This window comes from Nelumbo lutea, chromosome 7 (genome assembly GCF_056320005.1).
Source record: "Nelumbo lutea isolate HS-2025 chromosome 7, American lotus-T2T, whole genome shotgun sequence".
Classification (NCBI taxonomy): Eukaryota; Viridiplantae; Streptophyta; class Magnoliopsida; order Proteales; family Nelumbonaceae; genus Nelumbo; species Nelumbo lutea.
In genome coordinates, this window is record NC_142690.1 from 21,228,472 (window position 1) to 21,254,860 (window position 26,389).

A 26,389-nucleotide genomic window follows, 5' to 3' on the forward strand; every position below is an offset into this window, starting at 1 on the left:
CTATGTGGAGTACAAGAGATAGTATTATAACATAAGTTGGTGACAATATTGTAGGTATGTGAAGTAGCAAGTTATTGTCCACTTAACTTATATGATTACCACTTTGAGCTAACTCAATATTCATTTCAAATGTGAAATTAAATATTAGATTTTTTTTTGTGTAATAGATTATTTGGTTAATATATTACAACCATTTACATTTCCTACGAGTTTATTTTTTGCTTTAACTCATTCTATTATGAAGCTCTGAATCTTAAGGTTTATAGGGCAACTTTAGAACATATTCTTTTGTCTATAACCATAGTTTCTTAGCTTTGTTTAATGATTTAGAATAAGATAATAATTTAAAAAGGTGTCCCTATGCTTCTTTTATCATTTCATAAAATACCATTATATTTTGCACATTTTACAATGTTTCCACCATATCTATAATTTTCACGACATTTCCATACGATATTTCCAACATTTCCAATATGTTTCTTATATTTGGATGACTGACATTTCCACCTGCATTGACATTTCAAAACTTGGTTTCATGGTCACCACAGAATAGAGCATTACTAGTGTACAAGAAACAATAAAAGGTTATTTAGAAGTTTGTAGGCTATTAATGGTATAAAACATGTAACAATATACATATATAGATAAACTAAGCTTGTAATTACATAAAAATATACATAGAGCATTACACAAGATCCTTGTTTATCCCACCCTTTTATCCCCTCTAGAAGGCTCACTTCATTTGGTTGGAAGAACCAATTTGTAAAAATGGGCAGATTCTTAATACTTTTTGAATTGGGATTACTTTCCAGACCTTTCACTAGATTCTCTAGTCAATGCCATGCCAGATCACACTTTACTTCTTCACTAAATGAATTTGCAAAAATCAGCTAAACCACCTCCACATTGGTTCAAGAGCACGTGGAGTGACAATTTGTTTATTTATGTTTACATTAGACAAATTGCTTTTCTCTGGATTCTGGTATTTCACTTGTCTGGCACTTTATGCCCAATGCATGGATTTCAGAGTTTTGTAATATAAGATTTATGAACAAGGCCTTTATAGAAGTAGTTGCTGAGGTTACAACAAGCAGTGGTCCCGAAATTTATACACATCAAGAAAATAAGTGACAAAAGCAGTGTTTTGAAAGCATGACGTGCAAAAAAAGCACAATGGGCATTTTGCTTCCAAGGTGCAAGGTGCAAGGCAAGGCACATGACTTTTCAGAGCGAGGCAAAAAGTGCAATTAAAAAAGGCCAATTTTTTCAAAAGAAAATAAAAAACATAATATTAATTAAAAATATAAACTTAAAATTTAAATTAAATGTTTACAAAACCTATTATATCAAATTAAAACACATAAATATAATATGCAAAACATATCTAAAATGAAAATTTAATAATAGAATCATTCATGCATGTGAAACTTTCAATCTTCCTTATTATTTTGCCTGTGGACTTGCACTTGTTATTAAATCCTTCTTCTGTAGTTATAGTTTAAGATAATCACTTTTTTATTCTTTTTCATACTTAGAAATTTTCTTAGAGTTTCTTTTCTTGTTCATTTTAGGTGATTTAAAATATTCTTCTGCATTCATTAGGGTAAATTAGGAAATATAAAGTATAGGTTCATATCTTAATGTGGCCCAATGGTGCAGGTTACAACCCCATTGTTAAAGTTTATGGCAGAATTTGTGCTAAACAAGGCCCAACGTCTAACTTTTGACTCATCATCTCCTAATGGAATACTTCTTTTCCGTGAAGTCAGCAAGTTAATTGTTGCTTATGGATCAAGAATTTTGTCTCTTCCAAATGCTGCTGATGTTTATGCCTTTAAGTACAAGGGAATTTGGATATGTTTAACTATCCTTTCAAGAGGTAATGCAGAAACTAGATTATTTGTTTTTAGAAATTTGAGTGGGTGTCTCATCAGTGAATAAGCTGGAATTCTGTTAGTTGTTTAGTTGCTTTTGAAATCAGGTTATAAGTTTTTGTTTTCTGGCAAATTAGTTATTCAATCTTCTAATTCGCAGTGTACTGTAAGAAATAATCAAGACACTGAGGAATCCAAGATACTAGACTATAAGGAATTTACTAAACATATATTTTATACATGTATTATGTCTTAGAATATAAAATATTCTTGTAACAGATGCTCAGCCCAGTACATGGATAATGAGTAAGAAACTAAGAATCATGCATCATTTTCTGGATAGATGACATAATTTACATTACTATTGTTGTTAAAAGGGAGCAAGATCATGCTTACAGTGCATGGATAATGAGTAAGAAACTAAGAATCATGTATAATTACATATACTTGGCTATGCATTAAAAGAAGAGTTAAAGAGAATTTCCTTTCACTGGTTTCGAGATCATAAGAGAATCCTAAAAAATCTTTGAGAAACCAATCCATCAAATGCATTCTTTCAGTCTTCCTCTACTGGGCATTTGGATCTAATCTCTTCTCAAAACTTTAGGAATTTCCTTTCGTTTTTTTCAAGTTTACAATCACTTCAGCAGACTGTAATCTGAAAAGAATGTTTATAATACACCTACTTGTTATGCATTATGCAGTTTTATACACTACTTCACCATTTCCATGAACATTTTGATGTGATGTACAAAATATAGCTTGCATACAATGTGATGACTGCTCAGTCCTATTGAAAGGCCATTATTTTCATCAGGGTGTTGACCTCTAGTCTAATAAAAAGGGTGGTAAATGGAAAACTCAAAATATGGTCAGCAACGTAAAAAGCAGATTCCGCTGTTTGTGTTGGTGTTATTACTTTTCCTCTTATTGTTGATGCTTATACAAAGTCACTGCTTGTATTCTTATTGAGGACATGCATGTTTTCTTATGATATATTGGGAGCTTTTCTAATATGAATTCTTAATATGTAACAGCACTTGCTGGAAACTATGTCAATTTTGGTGTCTTTGAATTATATGGAGATAGAGCACTTGCTGATGCACTTGATATTGCTCTAAAAATGATGCTTTCAATTCCTTTATCTGACATATTGGCATATCGGAAGGTATGATTTTGCCACTGAAACAGAATTGGGCATATGACTGTTCATATTACAGTAGGGGAATTTTGATTTGTTTATAGAAATGTGCAATAACTCAATAATCTATGAAGATATTCAAGAAAGTGATGTTTGCAGAGAAAAAACTCTTGTTGTTTTATAGTATGTTTGAAGCAATTTATCCAGGAGAAATAATCAGTTACTTGATACTACCATATATCATGTAGACATGTAGTAGTAGTAAGTTCATAAACTGTTTAGTACTAGCATATATTATATGCAATAATTATATATAATAGGGATCCTAATTTTCATCCTGGCCCGTCTGACACACAAATTTCCAGACCTAGGCCTTGATTTTCTTGCTAAACCTGGCACAAGGCCTGCATGTAATCTTGGGCAGGCCCTGTCTTTCATGATGCCCCCTATACGAGGTACCAGGACCAGCCCATGATCACTCCTAATACATGGATATCCAACAGTGGAACATGGTGCCCTATTCTCTGACAGTTAATGCTTATTGCTTTCATGGATCCACTACTTGATTTTATTGTGATAATAAAAGAAAAAAATTGTTAAAAATAAAAGAAAAGTTGAATACATCCTCAAGCAGTGTCAAGGCAACACCTCCAACATCAAACCACAGGACTAATCAAAAGAAAAGAGATATTTGAAACTCAACTAAACTCTCAAAACTCTCCCTGAACTCTGGACACTTGGAATAGCAAAGCCACCTTCCCTCTACGTCGACTCCAAACTCCCTTAAATCTGAAGTTAAGCCTGCCCATCAAAATCTTCTTCCCATCCTTTTTCATGCCAAGCCTCACCCCTTCCCCTAATGTTTTTTTATTCAAACTATCTTCTTGAACCCTTCAAGGGCTCTTCTGATAAAAGCTTCTCCGCCCACAAAAGCAAAACCCAAAAGCCTGCCAACCTCCACTTCCTTGTCAACAATTGTATTAAAGCCCATACTTCTGGCCTTTGCCTCCATTACACTCAAGTGAAACAACAAGATTTCTAAGTTTCTCTGTTACGTCAGAATTACTAGCAGATGTGGAAGAGGATGCTTGAATCCTAGCGGCGTTAGCATTACCCCTCTTTTCCAATCTTAAATCATTCAAGTTTTAGGTTAGAATGCAACTTCCAACATCCATATCTGGTGTGTTTAGGCTTCTTGCTATAGCTTTTTTTTTTTTTTTATCAGAAAAATGAGTTTATTAATGATTGAAAAAGGTTTCATGGCTTGCTACATGGTATCCCAAAGCACAACAGAAAACAGGTTGGTCACCCTAGCTGTGCCATCCCCCCCTTTTACTATCAAAGATTACAATATTGCCCAAAATAAAGTGGGTCTGTTGACTCCCTGTTTTGCTAGGACATCTGCCAGATCATTTGTTGTTCTTTTTACCCATCCAAAGATAGTGTTGCAACTTTTTGTGAGGAAGTAAATTTCCCTAAAGGAAAATCTATATTTTCAAGGGGCTGACTTGATTTGTTTCATCCAAGAAATAGCCCAATAAGGAGTCTCCTACTCGAGCTCTCTAACTCCTAGCTGTTTTGCTAGTTTTAGTCCTTGTAAGAGAACCATTATCTCATCCTTAACTGGATCTCCAAATCCAACTGGCCTAGAGAATAAGGCCACTACTACTCCTTGATGGTTTCTGATGACTCCCCCTATACCCCCCCCCCCCCCCCCCCCCCCCCCCCCCCGGATTGCCAAAGGAGCTCCCATCAAAATTTAGTTTCAGTTTATTTGGCCCTAGAGGTCCATTATCACTACTTCTTTGTGTGTAGCTGTTTGTGCCACTTTGGTCCATTTCCATAATGTCATTTGTAGAAACATCTCTGAAAAGTTAACTTGTTTTTGCCCAATGTGCAGATCTGATCTTTATGGATTCAATCATTTCCTCCATTGATCTACTCTTTTCCTGGAAGATTCTTTGGTTTCTCTCTTTCCAGATGGTCCATACTAGGGCTGCTCTTGTTATTCTCCATAGACATTTTCCCCTTTTCTTTTGTTATCTCAAAAAGCTGGAGTTGAATAGGCTAACCACATCCTGTGGGGGGTACCCATCTGCAGCCAAAAAGAGAGCAGAAATAGTCCCAAATACAAATCACAAATGAACAAGAGATTAGTAAATGAGGAAGGGTCCCACCACTGGCCTTGCAAAGGACACACGTGGAGAAAGGCAATTATTTGGCCTTCTTTTTTGTAGCACGTCACAGGTGTTAGTCTTCCTGAGGAAGCTTCCCCAACATAGAGCCTGCACTTTAGGAGGGATAGGTTTGCACCAAATTTCTCTCATCGAGAGATTTACCCTCATGGATTCTGAGCTAATAAGAAGGTAGTAGAAATCTGCTGAATTAAAAAATATGAAAGAAAGTAGTTTCCTGAAGAGAGAAGGAGAAGAAGAGAAGAAGAGAAGTTGAAAGAAAAGAGAGCAATAATCTGGCCACCCCCTTCACTTATTATTTATACTAAAATAATAGAACAGTACAAAGACAACTATGCCCTTATAGGGCCTATAACACTCAAAAAACATAATAAAATTTGGACTCACATAACTACTGTGGTCCCCACCTCCTATCTAACAACTAACATAAAACATCTACTCAGAAATACATCATAAAACTAATTAATCTTCAACACTCCCTCTCAAGTTGGGAGTAAATGTCACACATTCCCAACTTGCGTAGATCATGTTCAAGCTTGTTCCTTGCCACCCCTTTAGTGAGAACATCAGCCAGTTGCAACTCTGAAGAGACATAAGGCAAACAAACTTCTCCGGTTGTTACCCTTTCTCTTATAAAGTGTCTATTAACTTCAATGTGTTTTGTCCTATCATGCTGAATTGGATTGTGGGCAATATTGGTTGCAGCCTGATTGTCACAGTATAACATCATAGGTTCCTCTGCTTTCACCCCAATCTCACTCAAAAGAGATCTTACCCAAAGAAGTTCTGAGACACCATGAGCCATGGATCTATACTCAGCCTCTGCACTTGACCTTGCCACAACCGCTTGCTTCTTATTCTTCCAGGAGATCAAGTTTCCACCTACAAAGGTACACATTCCTGATGTAGACCTCCCGTCATCTAAGCATCCTGCTCAGTCTACATTTGTATAGGATTCTAGCTTCAGTTTCTCATGATTTGAGAAAAGAATGCCTCTGCTAGGGTGCTTTTTCAGATATGCAAGTATTCTCTCAATAGCTTCTTAGTGTTGAACCGAGGTGCATGCATGTACTGACTCACAACACTGACAACATAAAAAATATCTGGTCATGTCATACACAAATATAGCAGTTGGCCCACCATTCTTTGATATCTCCCCACATCCTTTACCAATTCACCTTCCACACCATTAATTCTGTGATTTGGATCAATAGGAGTGTCTACTGGTTTGGTCCCCAGCTTCCCAGTCTCTCGCAGTAGATCAAGTACATATTTTCTCTGCGAAATGAAGATCCCATGCTTGGATCCTGCAACTTCAATCCCTAAGAAGTATTTGAGCTCACTAACATCTTTGATCTCAAATTCTTGTTGCAATGATTTTTTGAGATCATCAATCTCCTCTAGATCATTTTCTGTCACCACTATATCATCCACATACACAATCAGAATTGACACCAAAGCATCTCTCCTCTTCACAAAGAGGATGTGATCAGACTGTGTCTGTGTGTATCCAAAACGGATGGGTGACCCTATGAACCTGTCAAACCAAGCCCTAGGTGACTGTTTCAGTCCATACAGAGATTTTCTGAGTTTGCACACCTTTACTTTACCAACATTTTCATAAAAGCCTGTTGGAATGCCCATATATACCTCCTCCTGTAAGTGACCATTGAGGAAAGCATTTTTGACATCAAGTTGGAACAAGGGCCATGAATAGGTGGCTGCTAGAGATAAAAGGATACAAACTGAACTCATCTTATCTACTGGTGCATAGGTTTCCAGATAATCAACACCATAGGTCTGAGTATACCCTTTTGCTACCAACCTTGCCTTGTACCTCCCTATCTTGCCATTGGCCTTATACTTCACTGTGAATACCCATCGGCATCCGACTGTCTCCTTGTCTGGGGGGAGATCAACTATTTCCCAAGTTTGGTTTTTGACCAAAGCATCCATCTCATCTTGCATGGCTGTTTTCCACTCAGGTTTGGAGAGAGTCTCAATAACATTCCTGGGTATAGACACTGAATCTAGGGAAGAAAGAAAAACACTGTAGGAGGGTGATAAGGCACTATAAGAAAGATGGTGTGAAATGCAGTGGGTTGTACACTTTCTCTTCCCCTTACGAACTGCAATGGGAAGATCAAGGTCAGTGGGATCAGCTGCAACAATGATGTTAGGGACATAAACATTATCATCAGAAAACATAACAGGCTCAGGCTCAAGAGGAATAGCTGGAATTGTATTTGCCGAATCTGGAGTTTCAGAAGGACTGATAGAGAGTGGTGTGGGTCGAGGATGTGTGGAGTCAACCATCATTTGTCGGCGCTGATATTGTTGTGAGGCTGCCCGTAGTGGCTCAGGTAATGAAACTGGAGGTGCAGGTGCTGGTTGAACCTATGCTAGCTGAACTGATGGTGCAGGTGGTGGCTGAACTGATGGAGGCACCATAGAAATAGGAAGAGGAACAGAATGTGAGATCTCGTCCCCAAAACTCTCCCGTTGAGGAGAACCACTCGAGAAGAAGAATGTGGATTCAAAAAAGGTAACATCCATAGTGACAAATCTGCTCCTCGACACTGGATCATAACAGCAATACCCCTTTTGGTTCTAAGCATTGTTAGAATGTTAGAGTGATGTTCGGCTGATAAGAGTTCTTATTAGCCCATTCTTATGTTTAACTTATCTTGTAACTGGTCCTGTGTTAATGGGCCTAATCCTGTTTAATGATTTAAGTCATTTGGGTGTCCCATCACTAATCAAGGGCATCCCTGTAATTTCTTGTACCTTGTACTACATTCATCTATAAATAAAAGGCTGGTCGACTGGCTAGTACAGTTCGACATTCTCTTCATTTCAGTGGTTCTCTTCTCTTCTTTGCTACTTCGAGTATAGCTCCTCATATTACATGGTATTAGAGCATTAGCTCCTTCCTGGTTTCATCTGGTGCACTCTCTTCTCTTGCTGTCTTTTCATCTTCTCTCTTCCTTTTCTGGGTTGCTGTAGTAAAAACCTAGGAGTATAAGAGAGCAAAGCAAGTTCGAACCTAGGGTTTCTCTTGGTTGTAGGACTCAAGGGAAGTAAGACCCAGAAGTAGATGTCCTACTAGTTTTTTTTTTTTTTTCAGCAAGTAGTAGCTATTGGGCTACTAAGAGAGGTCTGTATAGGACAGACCTAGTTGAGGATTGATTCCAGCAGTCCTAGCACTAGCCGAAAAGGGGAGAGCTTCCTCTACAGTTGCAGCTTCGGTGCTCCAGCAAGACTTGCGCAAAACAGTGTTACAATTTTTTTTTTCAGGTCGGTTACCAGCCCTACTTCTGCACTTCTACCAGCACCGTTGCAACCTTGAACTTTTACCAGCACTGTGATCTGGTTCAGTTACAGACCTTTACTTGCTACTGTACCCGAACTGTGAACACTTCTACCAGCACTGTGGACACTGTGACCACTTCGGCTAGTCCTAAACAGAACCACCTACAACACTGTGAACAACTCTTGGACTGAAGTCAGGATGTCCTCACTATCCGGTGAAGTTTCCTCTAGAGATAACAGACCTGTCACAAGGTCCTCAAACCTGAAAAACCCTAATCTGCACAACTTGCAGATTACAAGTGTGCTGTTGGATGAGTATAACTTCAGAGAGTGGTCCGTCTCAGCAATGTTGTTCATTACTTGTTGTGATCTCACATGCTATTTGGATGGAGACAAGAAACAACCAGAAATTGGCAGTCCTGAATACACCATGTGGCATATGGAAAATGCCACAGTCATGTCTTGGTTGCTGGCCTCCATCACTCCTCGGGTGGCCAGAACTATTCATCACTTCCCTACAGCCGCTAAAATTTGGGAGAAGGTTTCCAAGACATATGGCCAGAAAAAGAACAATGCTAGAATCTACAGGCTGAACCAAGACATTGCAGCCCTAAGGCAAGGAGACATGTCTGTGGCAACATACTTTGCAACACTGGAAGTTCTCTGGGAAGAGCTTGACCACCACTTGATTTTGGATTGGGAAAATGCCAAGGATAAGGTGAGGCATGACAAGCAGATTGAGGAGGGTAGAGCCTTTAAGTTTCTGGTGGGCCTTGACCCTGTATATGAAGGTATAAGGTCACAGATTCTAGGGAGAGATGAATTACCTGAGCTTCACCATGTCTACTACCTAGTGAGGAATGAAGAAGTAAGGAGAAAGGAGATGCAAGTCGACTCCTAGGCATAGTCAACAGAACTACCTGGAGGACATTTAGCTTTAGTCTCCACTAAGGGGAATAGATTTTCAGACAAGAAGTCCCTCAAGTGTACCCATTGTGGTGGTGAGAAACACACAAGGAGAAATATTGGGTCTTGTACCCTCATCTGAAGCCAGCTGCTCTGAGAAAAAAGGCAACATAAGGGCCACACGGCAAGTGGGAATCTTGCCACCAACAACAGTAGTGACAACTCACAGAGTACTCAGGCAATGTCCTCTTCCACCGCAAGGCAGGCTGCCGACTCCTCTGGACCAAGTATTTCGGGCTTCACAGCTAGTGAGGTAGAGGTTCTCAGCCGGGCATTAGCCCGTTTGAAGAACAATTCTTTAGCTTCCACCTCTCTTGCCAAATCAGGTACAACCTCTGCATTTAGTGCAACTAGTTCCATTAATTCTACCTCTTGGGTGATTGATTCCGGAGCCACTGACCATATGACACATATGTCCTTATTCTTTACATATCATTTGTTGTCTGGCCAGGATAAGATGAGAGTAGATGATGGGTCCCTCTCCACCATCTCTGGAAAGGGGGTGGTTGACCTAAGCAAGGATCTCTCTCTTAAATCAGTCTTACATGTTCCTACTCCTACCTCAAATCTGTTGTCTGTTTCAAAGCTTACAAAAAATTTGAACTGCAGTATAACTTTCTTTCCTTCTCATTGTATCTTCCAGGATAGATTGACGAGGAGAACGATTGGGGGTGGTCATGAGTATGGGGGCCTTACTATTTTGATGAGGATGTCAGCTCAGTCTTGCAAGCTTCTGCTACTACTAGTCCGAAAAGTGTGGAGTTAATAGCTAGGCTGCACTTGTGGCATGCTAGGCTAGGTCATTTGTCTTTTTCTTCCTTAGCAATGTTGTTTCCCGAACTATGTAAGGGCATTCCGATTCAAAGTTTAATTTGTGACGTGTGTCAAATGTCAAAACAATGTAGATCAATGTATCCAATTTCTAGTAATGAAATTCAAGCCCCTTTTGATTTGGTTCATTCTGATGTTTGGGGTCCTTCACCTATTGTTTCAATTGATGGCTTCCGGTACTTTATCAGTTTTATTGACCATTATTGTCGGTGCACTTGGATTTATTTGTTGAAAGGACGTGATGAAGTTCCCAAAATAACTATGATGTTTTGCAAGATGGTTGAAACACAATTTGATAAAAAGATCAAGCAATTCCGTTCAGACAATGCAGCTGAATACTTTGAAAGATCCCTGAACTCATTTATGGAAGATGTAGGCATTTTACATCAATCATCATGTGTTTACACCCCTCAACAAAATGGGGTTGTTGAGCGCAAGAACAAGCACCTATTGGAGACAGCTCGAGCCCTTCTTTTCCAGCACAATGTGCCCAAGCAATATTGGTCTCAAGCTGTTCTCACTGCATCATACCTGATAAATTGGATGCCATCTAAGGTACTGGGCATGAAGACTCCTTTCTCTGTTTTGTGTCCCACTCTTCCAGAATTTCCTCTTCCCCCACGTGTTTTTGGCTGTACATGCTTCATACATGTGAAGGATCCAAAGAAAACCAAACTGGATCCTAAGGCTACAAAGGGAATATTTTTGGGGTATTCTCCTACACAAAAGGGGTATAAGTGTTATGATCCTGTCTCCAAGAAAAAATGTCACCAGAGATGTAGTCTTTTTTGAGTCTCAACCTTATTTCCAGTCTTCTCAGAATCCTCTTCAAGGGGAGAGTAGTGGGTTGGAAGAGGATTCTCAGTCTCCCTTCTTTTTTGTTACCCTTTCATCACCTTCCACTACTCCTAGCTGTAACATTCCGGGTCAACCTAGTGAGACTCCCATTGTGCCAGTTGCTTCTCCAGATTCGGCTGATGCTTCTGAAGGTTCCAGTAAACAAGAGAAAGAGATATTTACATACAGTAGAAGGAAGAAGGGCCCTCAACCTCATGATTGCAACCAGTTGAACTCAGATCAATCTGTCTCTGCAGTCCAAGGTAATTCTGACTCACTTAATTCAGATTTGGATCTTCCTATGCTCTTCGTAAGCTTGTTCGTTCTTGTACCACTCGGCATCCCATAGCTAATTATGTTTCATACTCACACTTATCCCCTGCCTATCATTCCTATGTGTCTGCTCTTTCCTCTGTATGTGTCCCTTCCAGGTATTCAGAGGCGGCATCTGATCCAAGGTGGAAAGAACCATGAATGAGGAGATGAAAGCCCTAATGAAAGCAGGAACGTGGGAATTGGTGGACCTGCCAGAGGGGAAAGGCACTGTTGTGTGCAAGTGGGAATTCACAGTAAAGCACAGGGAAACCTTTGTCCCAGTAGCAAAGCTCAACACAATCAGGGTTCTACTATCACTAGCAGCAAAATTCTCTTGGGAACTTCATTGGTTGGATGTGAAGAATGCATTCCTAAATGGTGATCTTCATGAAGAGGTATTCATGGAACCCCCACTTGGATATGATGTTGGAAAGAAGGTATGTAAACTAAGGAAATCATTATATGGTTTGAAGCAATCTCCCCAGGCATGGTTTGAGAGACTTTGTTTGGCCATGAAGAAAGTGGGGTACACTCAGAGCAGTGCAGATCATACATTGTTTACAAGGAGATAGGATGACAAACTTACAGCACTCATTGTGTATGTGGATGATATGGTGATTACTAGAAATGATGTGAAAGAGATGAAGAGGCTGAAGGAGTTCTTAGCTTCAGAATTTGAGATCAAAGACCTGGGAAATCTGAGATACTTTCTTGGGATTGAAGTTGCTAGATCAAGAGAACGAATCTACATATGTCAAAGAAAATATGTGCTAGATCTCCTAGAGGAAACATGCATGATGGGGTGCAGGCCAACAGACACTCCAATAGAACCAAACCATGGATTACAAGAATCAATGGGTGATGAATGCTGTGATAAGGAAAGGTACCAAAAATTGGTAGGAAAATTGATATACTTATCCTTTACTCGGCCAGACATTGCCTATGCTGTGCATGTTGTCAGTCAATTCATGCACTCACCAAATACCCCTCATATGAGAGCAGTGGAAAGAATTCTAAGATACTTGAAGACTTGCCCAGGGAAAGGAATTCTATTCAGGAAAAACAACAGACTTGAAATTGAAGCCTACACTGATGCTGATTGGGCTGGGTCTGTTGGAGATAGAAAATGAACCTCAGGTTACTGTACATTCTTGGGAGGAAACCTAGTCACATGGCGTAGTTGGCTCCTGCAGTTGCATATGAACTACCTGTATGTGCGAAGGAAGTGGTGTAGTTGGCTCCTGCATTCTGCTGTCCATCTGGAAGGCTAGAGCTGGATGAATCTTTCTTACTCATAAGCTGTCCAAACCTCTCCAATTCCATTCTCACTACTGCTACTGCAATGGATTCCCAATCAGTTTGGGAGAGAGGGGCTGAAGAGTCTCCTGTAGTGGCTACATTTGCATTTCCCTTATTGTTTCTTATCCGAGCAAGCATAAGATTTGGATGAAGCGTCCAACAAGTGTCCCTGGTATGCTTAGGCTTCTTGCAATAATCACACACCAAGTCCTTCTTATCTTCCCTTCTAGTCTCACTACTCCCCTTGTCTCCATTTGGCTTAGGTTTTGTTGTACCAACCATAGCCGGTTGGTCAATCCCAGGCTATCTCAGCATTACATTCCTCCTACTCTCCTCTCCAGAGACAAAAGCATAGGCCTGAGAGAGTGTCACACCCTCCCTAGAAAGAATATGCTACCTAGCAATGTCAAATTCAGGGTTCAGCCCTACCAAGAACTCAAAAACCCTATTCCTCTCTACTAGTTTGTGATAAGTTGCTGCATCATTTACACTTTCCCATACCATAGTTTCTAAGTGATCTATTTCCTGCCATAGGGTTTTCAGCATGGAGAAATACACAGCAAGAGGTTTTTCTCCCTGTTTCATACTTATCACCTGATTTCTTAATTGATAGGCTTTGGCTTCATTTTGTTTCTGAGAGTAGGTTTTAGTCACTCCATCCCAAATCTCCTTAGCAGTATTAGCCCATAGGAAATTTTTTGCAATATGGAGTAGCATAGAATTACACAGTCAAGACATTACCATGTAATTCTCTTGCACCCATCAGAAAGAGTCTGTATCAGGTTTCTTCTCCCTAGTGAGATACCCTAATTTTCCACGGGCACCAATAGCCATCTTAGCTGATTGTGCCCACTCCAAATAATTTGTACCATCAAGTTTTACTGTAGTAATGATCCCAGACCCAAAAATATCACTACTACCTCCAACACTTATTATTTATACTAAAATAATATAACAGTACAAAGACAACTATGCCCTTATAGGGTGGCAAAACATAAAACAGCATATATAACACTCAAAAAACATAATAAAATTTGGACTCACATGACTACTGTGGTCCCCCACCTCCTATCTAACAACTAACATAAAATATCTACTCAGAAAAAACATCATAAAACTAATTAATCTTCAACAAAGGTTAAAGAAGGAAGCACAAGAGAAGTGACCATCAGGGGAAGGGTGCCAAATTCTACCATCCAAGAGATTTTGATCCAAGAAAACCTTTTCCAAGATAGAAAGTAGGAGAATAAGGGGTTCATATTCATTGTCCCTCAATCCCCTTCTGAACCCGAAATCCTAGTTTAAACCAAGTGTTGAAGGCCTACCAAACCTAGAGACTAGTCCATTCTTGAGGTTTGTTAATGTGAAACGCCAGTATTGCAGTGTGAGTGGAAAATCGCCAAGCCAAGGGTCTTTCTTTTCATCTACTGGCTCTCACAAAAAATCTCTCATCATTTTTTTCAAATTGCTTTCACCAGGATTCTAAAGGTGGAAAGGTAATAGGTGGGCAAATTTGCTAGGGTAGATTTGATCAATGTAATTCTTCCCCTAAAGAGATATAGTTTCTCTTCTGAAAGGCAAACCTTTTAGCAAATCTTTCCACTATTTGCTTCCTGAAACTATCTACTCTAGGGTTTACTCCAACAGCATTCCTAGGTACTCTAGGGGCCAAGTTCTCACCTCACAACCTATGATTTCGGCCAACAGTAAAATGCAATCCTCTCCCAAATTTATCCCAGCCACACATCCCCAATTGACTTTCAAGTTTGGTATTCTTTGAGGCTTCTTGCTATAGTTACATACCAACTTCTCAGATTTCTCAGTAGATTCGTTCCATTTTTGCTTTTACATCATGGTTGCCAAAGCTGAGATCTCCCTTATTGAGACTGAAAGCATTATCTGCCCTCCTGCTCTCTTCACCCTGTACAAGAGAATATGTTGTAGGAAGAGTAAACATATGAATACTGAAAATTCATGCCTAGTGAAACCAATATCAACATTCAAGCCGGCTATGAATTCAAGGACCTGGTTCTTCACAATAAACTCTTCATATTGTTCAAGTGGACCTTTCCATTTAAGTTCCTCTAGATGATCAATTTTCTCCCAGATTGCATGTAAAAGGAGAAATACATGGCAGCCAACTTCTCCCTTGTCTCATATTACTAGCCTCTCTCTTAAGCTTATAGCTCCTGGTAGTGTTCTGTGATTGAGAATAGGTGGCATAAACTTTATCTGGGATCTCGTTGGTTGTAGATAAAAACATGTGATTTCTGGATGTATGGGGCTACATAGAACACACAACACACAAGCCAAGACATAACCAGTAACCAGTAAATCTTCCTGCTCACACCTGGAAAAAGAAGAATCATCCAATTAGGGTCTTACCTCGCTTTATATGAGGTATCCTAACTTTCCCATACTTTCAATAGATTGTTTTTCTGATTGGGATCATTCCAAGAAGCTACTTCCATATCCAACTTAACTACAATCACCAACTTTCAAGTCGATGTGGCCAACCATCAGTAACAACCAATTCATAATGCAATTTAGCAGTTTACATAGTTATCCAAAAAAAAATAGCAGTCCATGTATGAAGAAACACAGTTCCACGCTAAATTTGAGATTTTTTTTTTCTAACATCCATGTTAGATATGTCAACTGTTACTGTTCTTAATTGGGGCAATTTGAGATTTTCCACACAACTCTATTTCTTGCCACATGATAAGACCACTATCAACTATCTACTAGATCGTGGACTTTTTGATTAGGCCAGCATTGAGTACACATAGATCTAACATCAGAAATTAGAGACAACGCAAGCTACACACTTGGTGATCTTAAAGATGGGTTAGTTCATATCCTTCAATTTGTCCTAAAATAGTGCCCCCTTTTCATCTTATAACCAGATTATTATTTTATATACCTATTAAGGCTTTGTAATTGTGCTCTTAGATCATATCCTTCAGTTGATGAGGTATTAAAAGCTAGATAATGTCATTTTCTGTTCCTGATCGGATCAAGTTGAGATTTTCCACACACAACTCTACTTTTTCACATGGGAGATGATAAGACCAATATCAATTGTCTACTAGATTGTGGACTTGTGTATTGGCTTGGCATTGAGCTCACATTCCATACACTATCTCACCCTTTATTGACCTTTTTTACACCAAGTAGAATTCTCTAAAGTTTCAAATTTAAAATTTAAGAATCGTTGTAAAAGAGTTTATTTTTGGAAAACATGGCTTCTGATTTATAATTTAATAAATATGGGATCAAAAGTCTAGTAAATGGAGCACTTTTGAGTGTGAAACAATATTGCCATAAAACTCCTTGGTCATATATATTTCTCTAAGTAGCAGCTAGTGAACTCATGCCATCCTGTTGTAATGTTCATGACCATTCCTATGAAATTTTCTTCTACTCATTTACTTGTGCTCTTTTGGTGAATTTTAGAGATACAATCATACTGAGTACTGTGTGTCTGTTGAAGTCCTCAGTACTAGGATATTTCTTCACTAGTCAAAAAGAAAAACCTAAACTTGTAATTTTCATTTCAGGATTTTCTAGCTTGTCAAATTAGGAAAAAGACATTGGGAAAAGCCTAAGTTATTTAGAACCATGAAGAATAGAGAGATGCTTTTATGTTTGTACTGTTCATGACACTATGTTGTTATGAAGTTTATTGAAACTTTTCTGGTCATATATCCTTCAAAAAATTTTCATTAATTTGTTTTGGGTCAATCCTTAATGGAAAATTTTACGGTCTTTTCCTCTTTTCAGCTTACCAGGGCCTACTTTTCTTTCTTGGAAGTTCTATTCAGCAGCCATATTGGTTTTGTATTAAAGTTAGATACAAGCACCTTCATGCATATTGCTGGATCTCTAGAATCTGGTTTAAAAGGTCTTGATGCTAATATCTCATCACAGGTATGCATCACACTAAATGTTTACTTATATTAATGGCCACTTGCTTATCTTTATTTAATGATGAAACTTGACTTTATCTAGTGACCTCATGTCTATATAACAACTTTCAGATGGGTTCCTAGGGAAGTGAATGTTATGGCTGATTCTTTAGCAAATTCAGGGGTGGATGGGGCTTCTATGTATAGTAGAAACAGTTTGCCTTTGTATTTTTTTGGCTTTGTTGGGCTTCTAGTTTCTATTTTTTTTTTTTTTTTTTACTTTCTCTCATGTACATCCCCCCCTCTTGGTATAAAATCTATTTAATATATATTTTTATTTTATTGGTATATCTGCATTCTGCAAAGCATGTGCCTGTCTGCTAGTTTCTATTGTATCTTTTTCCCTATGTTTATTTGTTTTACTTACAAGGACATTAATTGCAGTAGTTGTAACATAGAAGGATGTTAAAAGTCATGCATATATTTTTCAGTGTCAATCAGGAACCTGAATTATGTATCAGTTTTATCTTGTGATCTTTTGGAGGCCAGCCTGTGCACTGGGGTGTGCATTTATGATAATTTAATTATTTTTGGCAGTGTGCATCAGCTGTTGATAATTTGGCTGCTTTCTATTTTAACAATATTACGGTGGGAGAGCCACCCACATCACCCGCCGCATTGAGTCTTGCTCGACATATTGCTGAATGCCCGAGCTTGTTCCCAGAAGTAAGTCATGGATTGTTTTGATTGTAAAATAGTCATTCTTATATTTATGTGGTTGTCTTTCCGTTAATTTGATATTTGCATAATGAAAATCAAGATGATCTTTGTGTGTGTGTGTGTATAATATATTATCTTTATCCTTTTTTTTTTTAATTTCTCTTTTCCCTGTGACTTGTTACATTCGAAAAAGAAATTGATTTTCAAATTTGGGAAACAAAATGCTCAAGCCTAACAATGCAACTTGGGCCTGGATTGGATCATGTTGTCTTTAGTCTGGGCTTGGGCTGGGTGTGGGTCTTGGAACAAGTGAACAACAGACTAGACTGCTTCTGAACCCATTGCAGCCTAAGTTGTGATTTTTTTTGACAAGTAATTAAAAACTTTTATTAAAATTCAGCAGAAACAACTTATACATTGAGCTTCCCACATAAGAGGCATGAGGCGCAGCCTCAAAAACAGTTGTGAAGTTTCTTTTGGTCCATAGAATTCTTGGCATGCTCTGTTCCTGGTGTTACTGTCTACCATATGTATTTTCTCTGGTTCTAGGACATTTTTTATTTACAAAACAAGAAGGGCCACTTGTTGTAAATCTTGAATGTGATTTTCAACCAGAAGATGTGAATCTGTTGCAAGTTCAGGAACATACTAGTTGAGGGGCTTTATATTTTATTGTTATTTTGGATGGTAACAGGATTTCAGTATTGTATTTTTTTTTCTTTTGATAGGAAACGGAAACTTTCATTTATGAGATTAAAAAGCACATCTGCCACCACCCAAAGGATGGATAGAAAATCCATCTACATTAACAATCCTACAAACAAGCGCATAACAAAGCCTCCCATTCCTTGCTTAGCTAAAGTATCAGCCATCCCATTTGCTGATATTCTTGCCCATTTGAACTGCACCCTTAACTCCCTTGCTAAGTTCAAAATTTCCCTTAGCGGTTGCATGAAAGACCATGTGCTCAAACTTCTTGCTTGAATCCAACCTATTACCTGTTTGCAGGCACCTCCCACTTCTAATTGTTGTATTCCCCACTGTTTTGCCAATCTGAGGCCTTGAAGTAGGGCCTTTATTTCTTCCCCTAGAGAGTCTCCCACTCCAATTGGACCCGAGTAGAGGACCAGCACTCTTCCATATCTCTGAAGACTCCCCCAGTTCCCGAAGGACCTCGATTACCTAGAGAGCTTCCATCAAAATTCAATTTTACTCTAGCCTATAGAGGTGGGGACCAACACTCCTGAACTATAGGAGGAGGAGGAAGAGGAAGTAGCTATAGCACTCGAACCTTTGATGAGATCATCATAAGTCCTTGAAGAGTAGCTAAACTTTCAGCCAATGTATAATTTTGTTGGTAACGTCCTCAACAAGTGATTCCTTGGATTTTTCTTGCCCTCGGAAAATATTGTTATTTATCTCCTCCCAAACCAAAGAGAGAAGAGAACTAGTCCCATAAATAAGAAACAAAAGGACAGGAAATTAATAGGTGAGCCACTGTCCCACCACTCCTTAAGAAAAGGCAATAGAATTAGGGGAGAGGCACTAGTCTGACCTTTTTCTTTGAAGCACATCCAAAGTATTGATCTTTTGGAGAACCACTTCTTAGCAAAAAGCCCTAACCTTTGGTGGGAGGTACAACAGTAGATTGTAGTAAAGCATTAAAGAATGAAGAGAAAGAAATGAACCCTAAGGAAGACTTCGACCAAATTCTACTTTCGGACAATGATCTAGGAAAACTAAAGTTAACAAAGAAAACACCTTGTCTACACAATTCACTTTTAAATCCCTCTGTCCTCTCCTTGGACCCAGATCCCAATATCTCTCAGACCCATGTAATGAGGAAATAACCTTGAATTTATTTAAAGACTGAATATGGAAACAAGGATCCTCAAAACAGAATTTTGTTACCTGAGCACACACTCTACCCGATGAAGGGTTGAAAGGCAGGCAAGACTCCAATAGTGGCTTTCCAAGGAGAAATATGGGAAGCCCTTGGGCTTGGGTTGACACTAGCATCCCATCCATTTGCTGTAAGGAAAACCTCCACAACCACTTTCCTATCAATGCTAAATTTCTTAACCCAGTATTACCAATGCCTAGCCCCCCTTGTTACCTCTTCCTAGAAACTACTACCCACTTCACTTAATGATCCTTTTTTGAGTCACCTGGTTCCCAAAGAAAATCTCATTATCTTTTCGACTTGTTTCGTAACTTTGGGAGGTAATTTGAAGGTGGACAGAACACCAATCTCATTAACAGGACCCTAGAGTCTGAACTTTTTGTAGCGTCTGAGCTGTTAGGATTGCTGAATTCAGTTTTCTTGGGAGAAGGTGGGTCAGATTCTAGGATTTGGGGTCCTAATTCTGACGGGTTATTTTCTTGTAAATCCCTTCTACAATTGTTGGTTGCCACTCCCTCTTCTCATCCTTTCCCAGTCAAAGAAATTTGGTGGCCTCCTACTCCCCCTAAAATCAGTGCTTTTTGTTGGGAAGTATTTCATGGTTGTATTAATACCTTTGATGTACTTCAAAGGAAAAGACCAAATTGGTGCTTGTCCCCCAACTGGTGTGTCCTGTGTAAGTTGAGTGGTGAGACTGCTTTCCACCTTCTAATATCTTGCCCTTTTGTCAGTTTTATTTGGAATTGGTTTACTTCCCTTTTTGGGTGCAGGTGGTCTTCTCCTGACAGGTTGGAAGGTTTATTCAGCCATAATGGTATTAGTGGCATGAAAAGGAGGGGTAGGATTCTATGGAGGTGTACTAGAGAAGCACTACTTTGGACTGTTTGCGAGGAAAATAATATTTGAAGGAAAAGAAAAATGTAAGGAAGCATTAGTTGAAACAATAACATTGAGGGCGGCACATTGGGTAAAATGCTTGAAGTTGTTTTCAGGTTTTAAGGTCAAAGATTTTTTAGGGTTTAGGGAATTATTGTTGCCTCCTCATCTACGAGACAACAATTTTTTGAGGCGTGGTCTCCGCCAATAGATGGTTGGAAGAAGCTGAACTTTGATGGGAGTTGTGTAGGTAACCCAGGCCCTTCAGGCATTGGGGGACCATTAGAGATGAAAATGGAAACATTATTGCTCTGTACTCCAGTCCTGTGGAGCAGGGTGATGTGGCAAGGGCAGAGTTTCTAGCTGCAGCATATGGGGTTGAGAAGGCTAAAGAGTTGGGTATTAATAGATTGATCATTGAGGGAGACTTAAAAATTGTGATAAAATGGTTGCAGAAAGGGGAAGGGGTGACATGGCAGTTGAAGAATGAATTTCGAAGACTTAAATTGATGTCAAGGAACATGTCAATCCAGATGGGGTGGGTTAGGAGATCTGCCAACGGTTTGGCAGATAGCTTAGCAAAGCAAGGGGGTTCAAAGAACACATGTTTTGGGCACATTTGTAATTCTGTTCCGGGTCAGCTTACTAAAGTTGGCTTCTTGCACAACTTGTTGTATCCTAAAGTTTTCTAATTAATGAAATCTCTTCAGACTTATTGATAAAAAAAAGATATCATCTGCAAACTGTAAATGAGTAACAACCACTTCTTGTTGCTTTGATCTTCTGATATTGTATGTTACTATCAATGAATTGATGCTTCGATCGTTTGATATTCCTCGACTAGGGGAATCCAAGAGTACCTCCACCCAATAGCTGTAATGTAGACTAAATGGTTTTTGCATGTCAGTTGAGTGTATCTTTAAGAATATATATATAGTTATATATCATACAAGCCAAAGACAAGATTGCAATTGCTGACTGGCAGAAGGTTGGAAACGTTAATAAGATAGAAAACTACTGCAACATAGTCTGATAGTATGTATCTCTTGCTATATTGATATCTATATGATCAAATGTTTAAAAAAACGACCTGGAACCGGAGTTGTTCTAGCCACCAGTTTTCGGGTCGACAGTTTGACCGTCCGGTTCGAATGGATGGCCCGTTCAGGAAAAAAAAAATAAAAAAAGTAAAAATAAAAAATGACCAAAAAAACGTTGAACAGGTCGATGGTTCGATTGGTCGGGTCAACGGGTTGTTGACCAATTCAACGGTTTTTGGCCAAGGATCGGGTTTGGGGTAAAATGGATCCAGTTGCCTGCACAGTTCCTAGGTCGTCCGGGTCAACGGCGGTTTGAAAACCATGATATGATCTAGGAACATTACTAGTGAGCTTAAGTGTATATGCCTTTTTTTCAATGCAGTTTTAATGGAGCTTTTGTTCTTTCATATCAAGTTGTTAAAAAGTAGTATTTACCAATTCATTTGTGCTTTTTCACTTGACTGTCTATGGTTTAGGGAAAACTGTAGTCAAGATTTATCTAGATCTTGAAGGAGAGAATGATTATATTAGAATTTAGGGTAAAATATAAAAACTCCCCTGGAATTTTTGACAATCGTATAGACCTCCCGTGTTTTGACATTAATAAAAACGTTCCCTATAGTTTTGAGAAAATATACAATTACCTCCCTTCCCTTGACTTTCCAATAACAAAGACATTCAAGTTACAAAAATGCCCTTAGTATGGTGGCACCATAAAAAAGTGGGTAAAATTTTTTCTCCATTCCCTTTCCAAACGATTTTAAGCATTTGTATCAACTTGCAATCAAGAGGTTTATGGGCAAGTAACGTTTGAATCTTGATGTACCACACTTCTACTGGTATAACATACGCTAAAATAAGACTTGTTTAATTCCAGTAATTTGATGAGCATAAGAGAGATCAGAATGCAATTTTCCATTTCCACTGGGAAGAAGTATCGTTAAAGAGCTGATGTTGATGGCTTTTGGGGGTAGAAATGGTTATATTTGTGCTGAAAGAATGAACAAGTTTCTGTGGAGGAGTTGAACATGCACACACAAAGCTTATCGAATTTCGTTTCTTTCTTCTCCAAATGGCTGCAATTGTTACTTATCCTGCAATAGCCTTCATCCCTGAAAGAATATATATCTTAAAATCTCACCAAGACACCTTCCACCACTCATCTTCTCCCAGCAACTTCGCTTCAAGTCCAAGCCTTCTTCCCTAAAAGAATGCATCTTTCGATGTAGTCTCTCATTCCTTTCATCAGGGTTCTCTAGTAGCAACTTCTTCTCGTTTTCTCTGCAGTAGCAGCAACAATAACTTCAAATGAAGATTCCTTTGCGGTGGATAGTGAAACTGAAATGGTTCTTTCTTCATCAGATGTTGATCAACAGACCCTCTAGTGTTCTTTTCTTTGTTTTAGACTTTTAGTACTTCTCTCCCTTGTTTTGTTTCAGATGTAAATCAGTCCTCAAATATTAGGTGTAAATTTGAAGATTAGAAGAAAAAAAAGGAAGAGAAGTAAGAGCAGCAGCACAAGAGAAGAAGATGGCGAAAAGAGAAGGAAGAAGAAGAAGATTTGAATTATCTTCCCTTTCTCCTCTAATCCTTTTTTATTAAGAATTAATGTTAGAGTAATGACAAGTATGCCCTTAAGTGGGCAGCCAGCTAGGCAGTAACATAAAGAGATTAAACAAAAAAGAAATAACAGGCCCATTAAGAGAGGCCCATTAGCCAACAAGAAAAGAAAAGATATTACAAGAGAAGATACTTCAACCTATTCGGCCCAGTCTCTTCACACTCCCCCTCAAGCTGAGCATAGATGTCAATCATGCCCCAGCTTGCTTATATATTGTATCATTTTTCCTCTTGGAACTCCTTTGGTCAACATATCAGCCAATTGTTCGTCTGATGTGATGAATGGCAAACAAACTTCTCTTAAGGAAATTCTTTTCTTTATAAAATGTCTATCAACCTCAATGTGCTTAGTTCTGTCATGTTGAACAGGATTATGTGCAATGTTGATAGCTACTTGATTGTCACAGTAGAGCATCATCGGCTTCTCTTTGTCAACCCCCGATTGTTCTAAAAAGGATCATAACCACAGTAATTCTGACACACCATGTGCCATTGCCCTGTATTCTGCTTCAGCTAAGGATCTAGCAACTACAGACTGTTTCTTACTTCTCCATGGCACAATGTTCCCAGAGACCAGAGCACAATAACCTGAGGTGGATCTCCTATCATCAATACATCCTGCCCAATCAGCATCAGTGAAAGCTTCCAGCTTCATGTGTCCATGTTTGGCAAATAGAATACTTTTCCCTAGAGTACCTTTCAAGTAACACAGAACCCTTTCTGCAGCAGCTAAATGAGTATCTCTAGGAGATTGCATAAATTGACTAATAACACTTACTGCATAGGAAATATCTAACAGAGTCATGCAAAGATATAACAACTTCCCAAGCAATCTCTGAAACACCCCCTTATCAGATAAAAGCTCACCATCTGTAGCAGAAAGCTTATGATTAGGATCAATAGGAGTGGAGATTGGTTTAGCTCCAAGTTTACCAGTCTTAGCAAAGAGGTCAATGACATATTTATGTTGAGAAATGAAGATACCATCCTTAGATCTAGCAACTTCAATGCCCTAAAAATACCGAAGATCTCCCAAATCCTTGATCTCAAATTCAGAGTTGAGAAATCTTTTTAGTTTACTGACCTCTTGAGTGTCATTATCCGTGACCACAATATCATCAACATAAACTATCGAGAAGGTCACCAGAGAGCCATTTCTCTTCAAGAACAGGGTATGATCAAATTGAGTTTGTGTGTAGCCAAAGGAGACAAGAGCAGCGCTAAACCTCTCAAACCAAGCCCGAGGAGATTGTTTGAGACCATAAATAGATTTCTGCAGTTTACACACCTTGCCTTGCATTTCCTTCCCATACACCCCTAGAGGCAAAGACATATAGACCTCTTCATGTAGGTTTCCATTCAAAAAGGCATTTTTAACATCAAACTGGTGTAGGGGCCAGTCAAAAGTAGTGGCTAGAGATAACAAAACCCTGATTGAGGTCATCTTAGCTACAGGAGCAAATGTCTCAAGATGGTCAATACCATACATTTGAGTGTAGCCCTTAGCAACCAGCCTAGCCTTAAACCTCTCAATAGAGCCATCAGAGTGATATTTAATGGTAAACACCCATTTACAACCCATTGGTTCCTTCCCTTCAGGCAAGTCAACAATATCCCAAGTATGGTTCTTATGCAAAGCATCCAGTTCAGCCATCATAGCATCCCTCCATTCAGATTGAGATAAGGCTTTCGGTATGGACCTGGGTATTACATGGGAAGAAACAGAAGCAAGAAAAGAGTAGTAGGAAGGAGAGAGAAGGCTGTAAGACAGGTGTTTGGAGATACAATGGGCTGTACTCTTCCGCTTGCCCTTGTAGAGAGCAATAGGAAGGTCAAGGTCTGGGAAAGCTGTAGATGGGTCAGAAGAAGGGTGACCTGTTACCTCAGTAATGATGGGAGGAGCAAGAGGCTCTTCTGTAGGAGTGGAAAAAACCTGCCCATGTTTGAATCTCTGCCTTTGGTACCACCTTTGGAGAACAGGAGGAGGAGGCATGGGAATATCGGAGGTAGGTCCAGTGGGAGAAGTAGACACCTCATGATAGGACTCAAGAGGAATGGGAAGAGGAACAGCTGGAGACATAGCCAAGGGCTCTTCAGATTTCTCCCCCTCAGGAGAAATGCTAAAGAAAGGAGTCAACTCAGCAAAGGTGACATCTCGAGATACAAAGCGGGTGCCACTAACTGGATCAAAACAGCAATATCCCTTCTGTGTGGAAGCATATCCCAGAAAAACACATTTACGAGCCTTAGGTTCAAACTTGTGCCTTTGATGACTGTGAATATGCACATAGCAAGTGCACCCAAAAACACGGAGAGGAAGAGAAAAAATATCCTCATCTGGGAAGAGAAGGCTAAAGGGGGTTTTGAAGTTAAGGACCCCGGAGGGCATACGGTTGATCAAAAAGGTAGCAGTAAGAACATTATCTCCCCAAAATTTTATAGGAACATGGGATGCAAACAAGAGGGATTTGGCAACTTCAACCACATGTTTATTCTTCCTTTCCACCACCCCGTTTTGTTGTGGAGTGTAGGAACAAGAACTTTGATGAATAACCCCAAAAGTTTCAAGATAGGCGGAGAGGGTTATCTCAAAATACTCCTTAGCATTATTAGAACGGAATATTTTGATACGAGTGTTAAACTGGGTGAGGATGAGTTCATGAAATTTTTGCACAATAGTTGGTACTTCATCCCTGGATTTCATGAGATAAATCCAAGTGTAATGAGAGTAGTCATCAATAAAAAGGATAAAGTACCTGTAACCCCCCATAGTTGGCAAATGATATGGCCCCCACACGTCAAAGTGAACAATATGAAAAGGAGAAAGGGATCTTTTATTGCTTACTGAATAAGAATGCCTACAATGCTTTGTCAGTTCACACGGCTCGCAATGAAGACTCGATAAAGACACTCCCTTAAACATATTTGGAAACAAATGACTCCAACAAAAAAAAAGACAAATGACCAAACCGAAAATGACATAACAAGACTTTGTCAATAGATTCTGACAAGACTGACTCTAAGGCAACTCCATGAGGTGGTCCAAAAGCACTATCCGGTGTGTCCAACAAGTATATTCCGTTCGCCTCATGGCCATTCCCAATCATCCTCTAAGATTGTAGGTCCTGAAAAACACAATGAGTGGGAAAAAAGGTTATGCTACAATTCATGGATTTAGTTAAGCTACTAACAGATACAAGGTTTGTATTAAGTTTAGGGACATGAAGGACAGAGGATAAATAAAGGGTGTCAGAGGTCTTTATATCCCCTTTATTAGAAATGGGAGCAAGAGACCCATCAGCAAGGGATATTTTCTCTTTACTAGAGAGAAGGTGGTATGAGCAGAAGAGATTAGACAAGCTGGTCATATGGTCTGATGCACCGGAATCAATAATCCAAGGGATTTTATGATTACCTGAAACCGAAGCATGATTTGCAGAAGCATGAATACCTGAGTGAGCAAATGTAGATGAAGATGATGTGTTGTTGTTGGAAGAGTGAGATGAAGAAACAGTAGCTTCCAAGTGATTTAGTAGCCTCCCATACTTTTCA

At 39.2% G+C, this 26,389-nt stretch overlaps 1 protein-coding gene across 3 annotated transcripts in view; it reads left to right on the forward strand.

Annotated features, from left to right (window-relative positions):
* Nucleotides 1–26,389, forward strand: part of LOC148845573 (ARM repeat superfamily protein) — a 100,013-nt gene that overhangs the window by 67,449 nt on the left and 6,175 nt on the right. For all 3 annotated transcript variants that reach the window (XM_088954833.1, XM_088954832.1, XM_088954834.1), the window contains 4 exons: nt 1,660–1,879; nt 2,912–3,042; nt 16,554–16,700; nt 17,276–17,404. In XM_088954833.1, the coding sequence (XP_088810959.1) occupies nt 1,660–1,879; nt 2,912–3,042; nt 16,554–16,700; nt 17,276–17,404 (627 nt within the window). The remainder of the gene's footprint in view (nt 1–1,659; nt 1,880–2,911; nt 3,043–16,553; nt 16,701–17,275; nt 17,405–26,389) is intronic.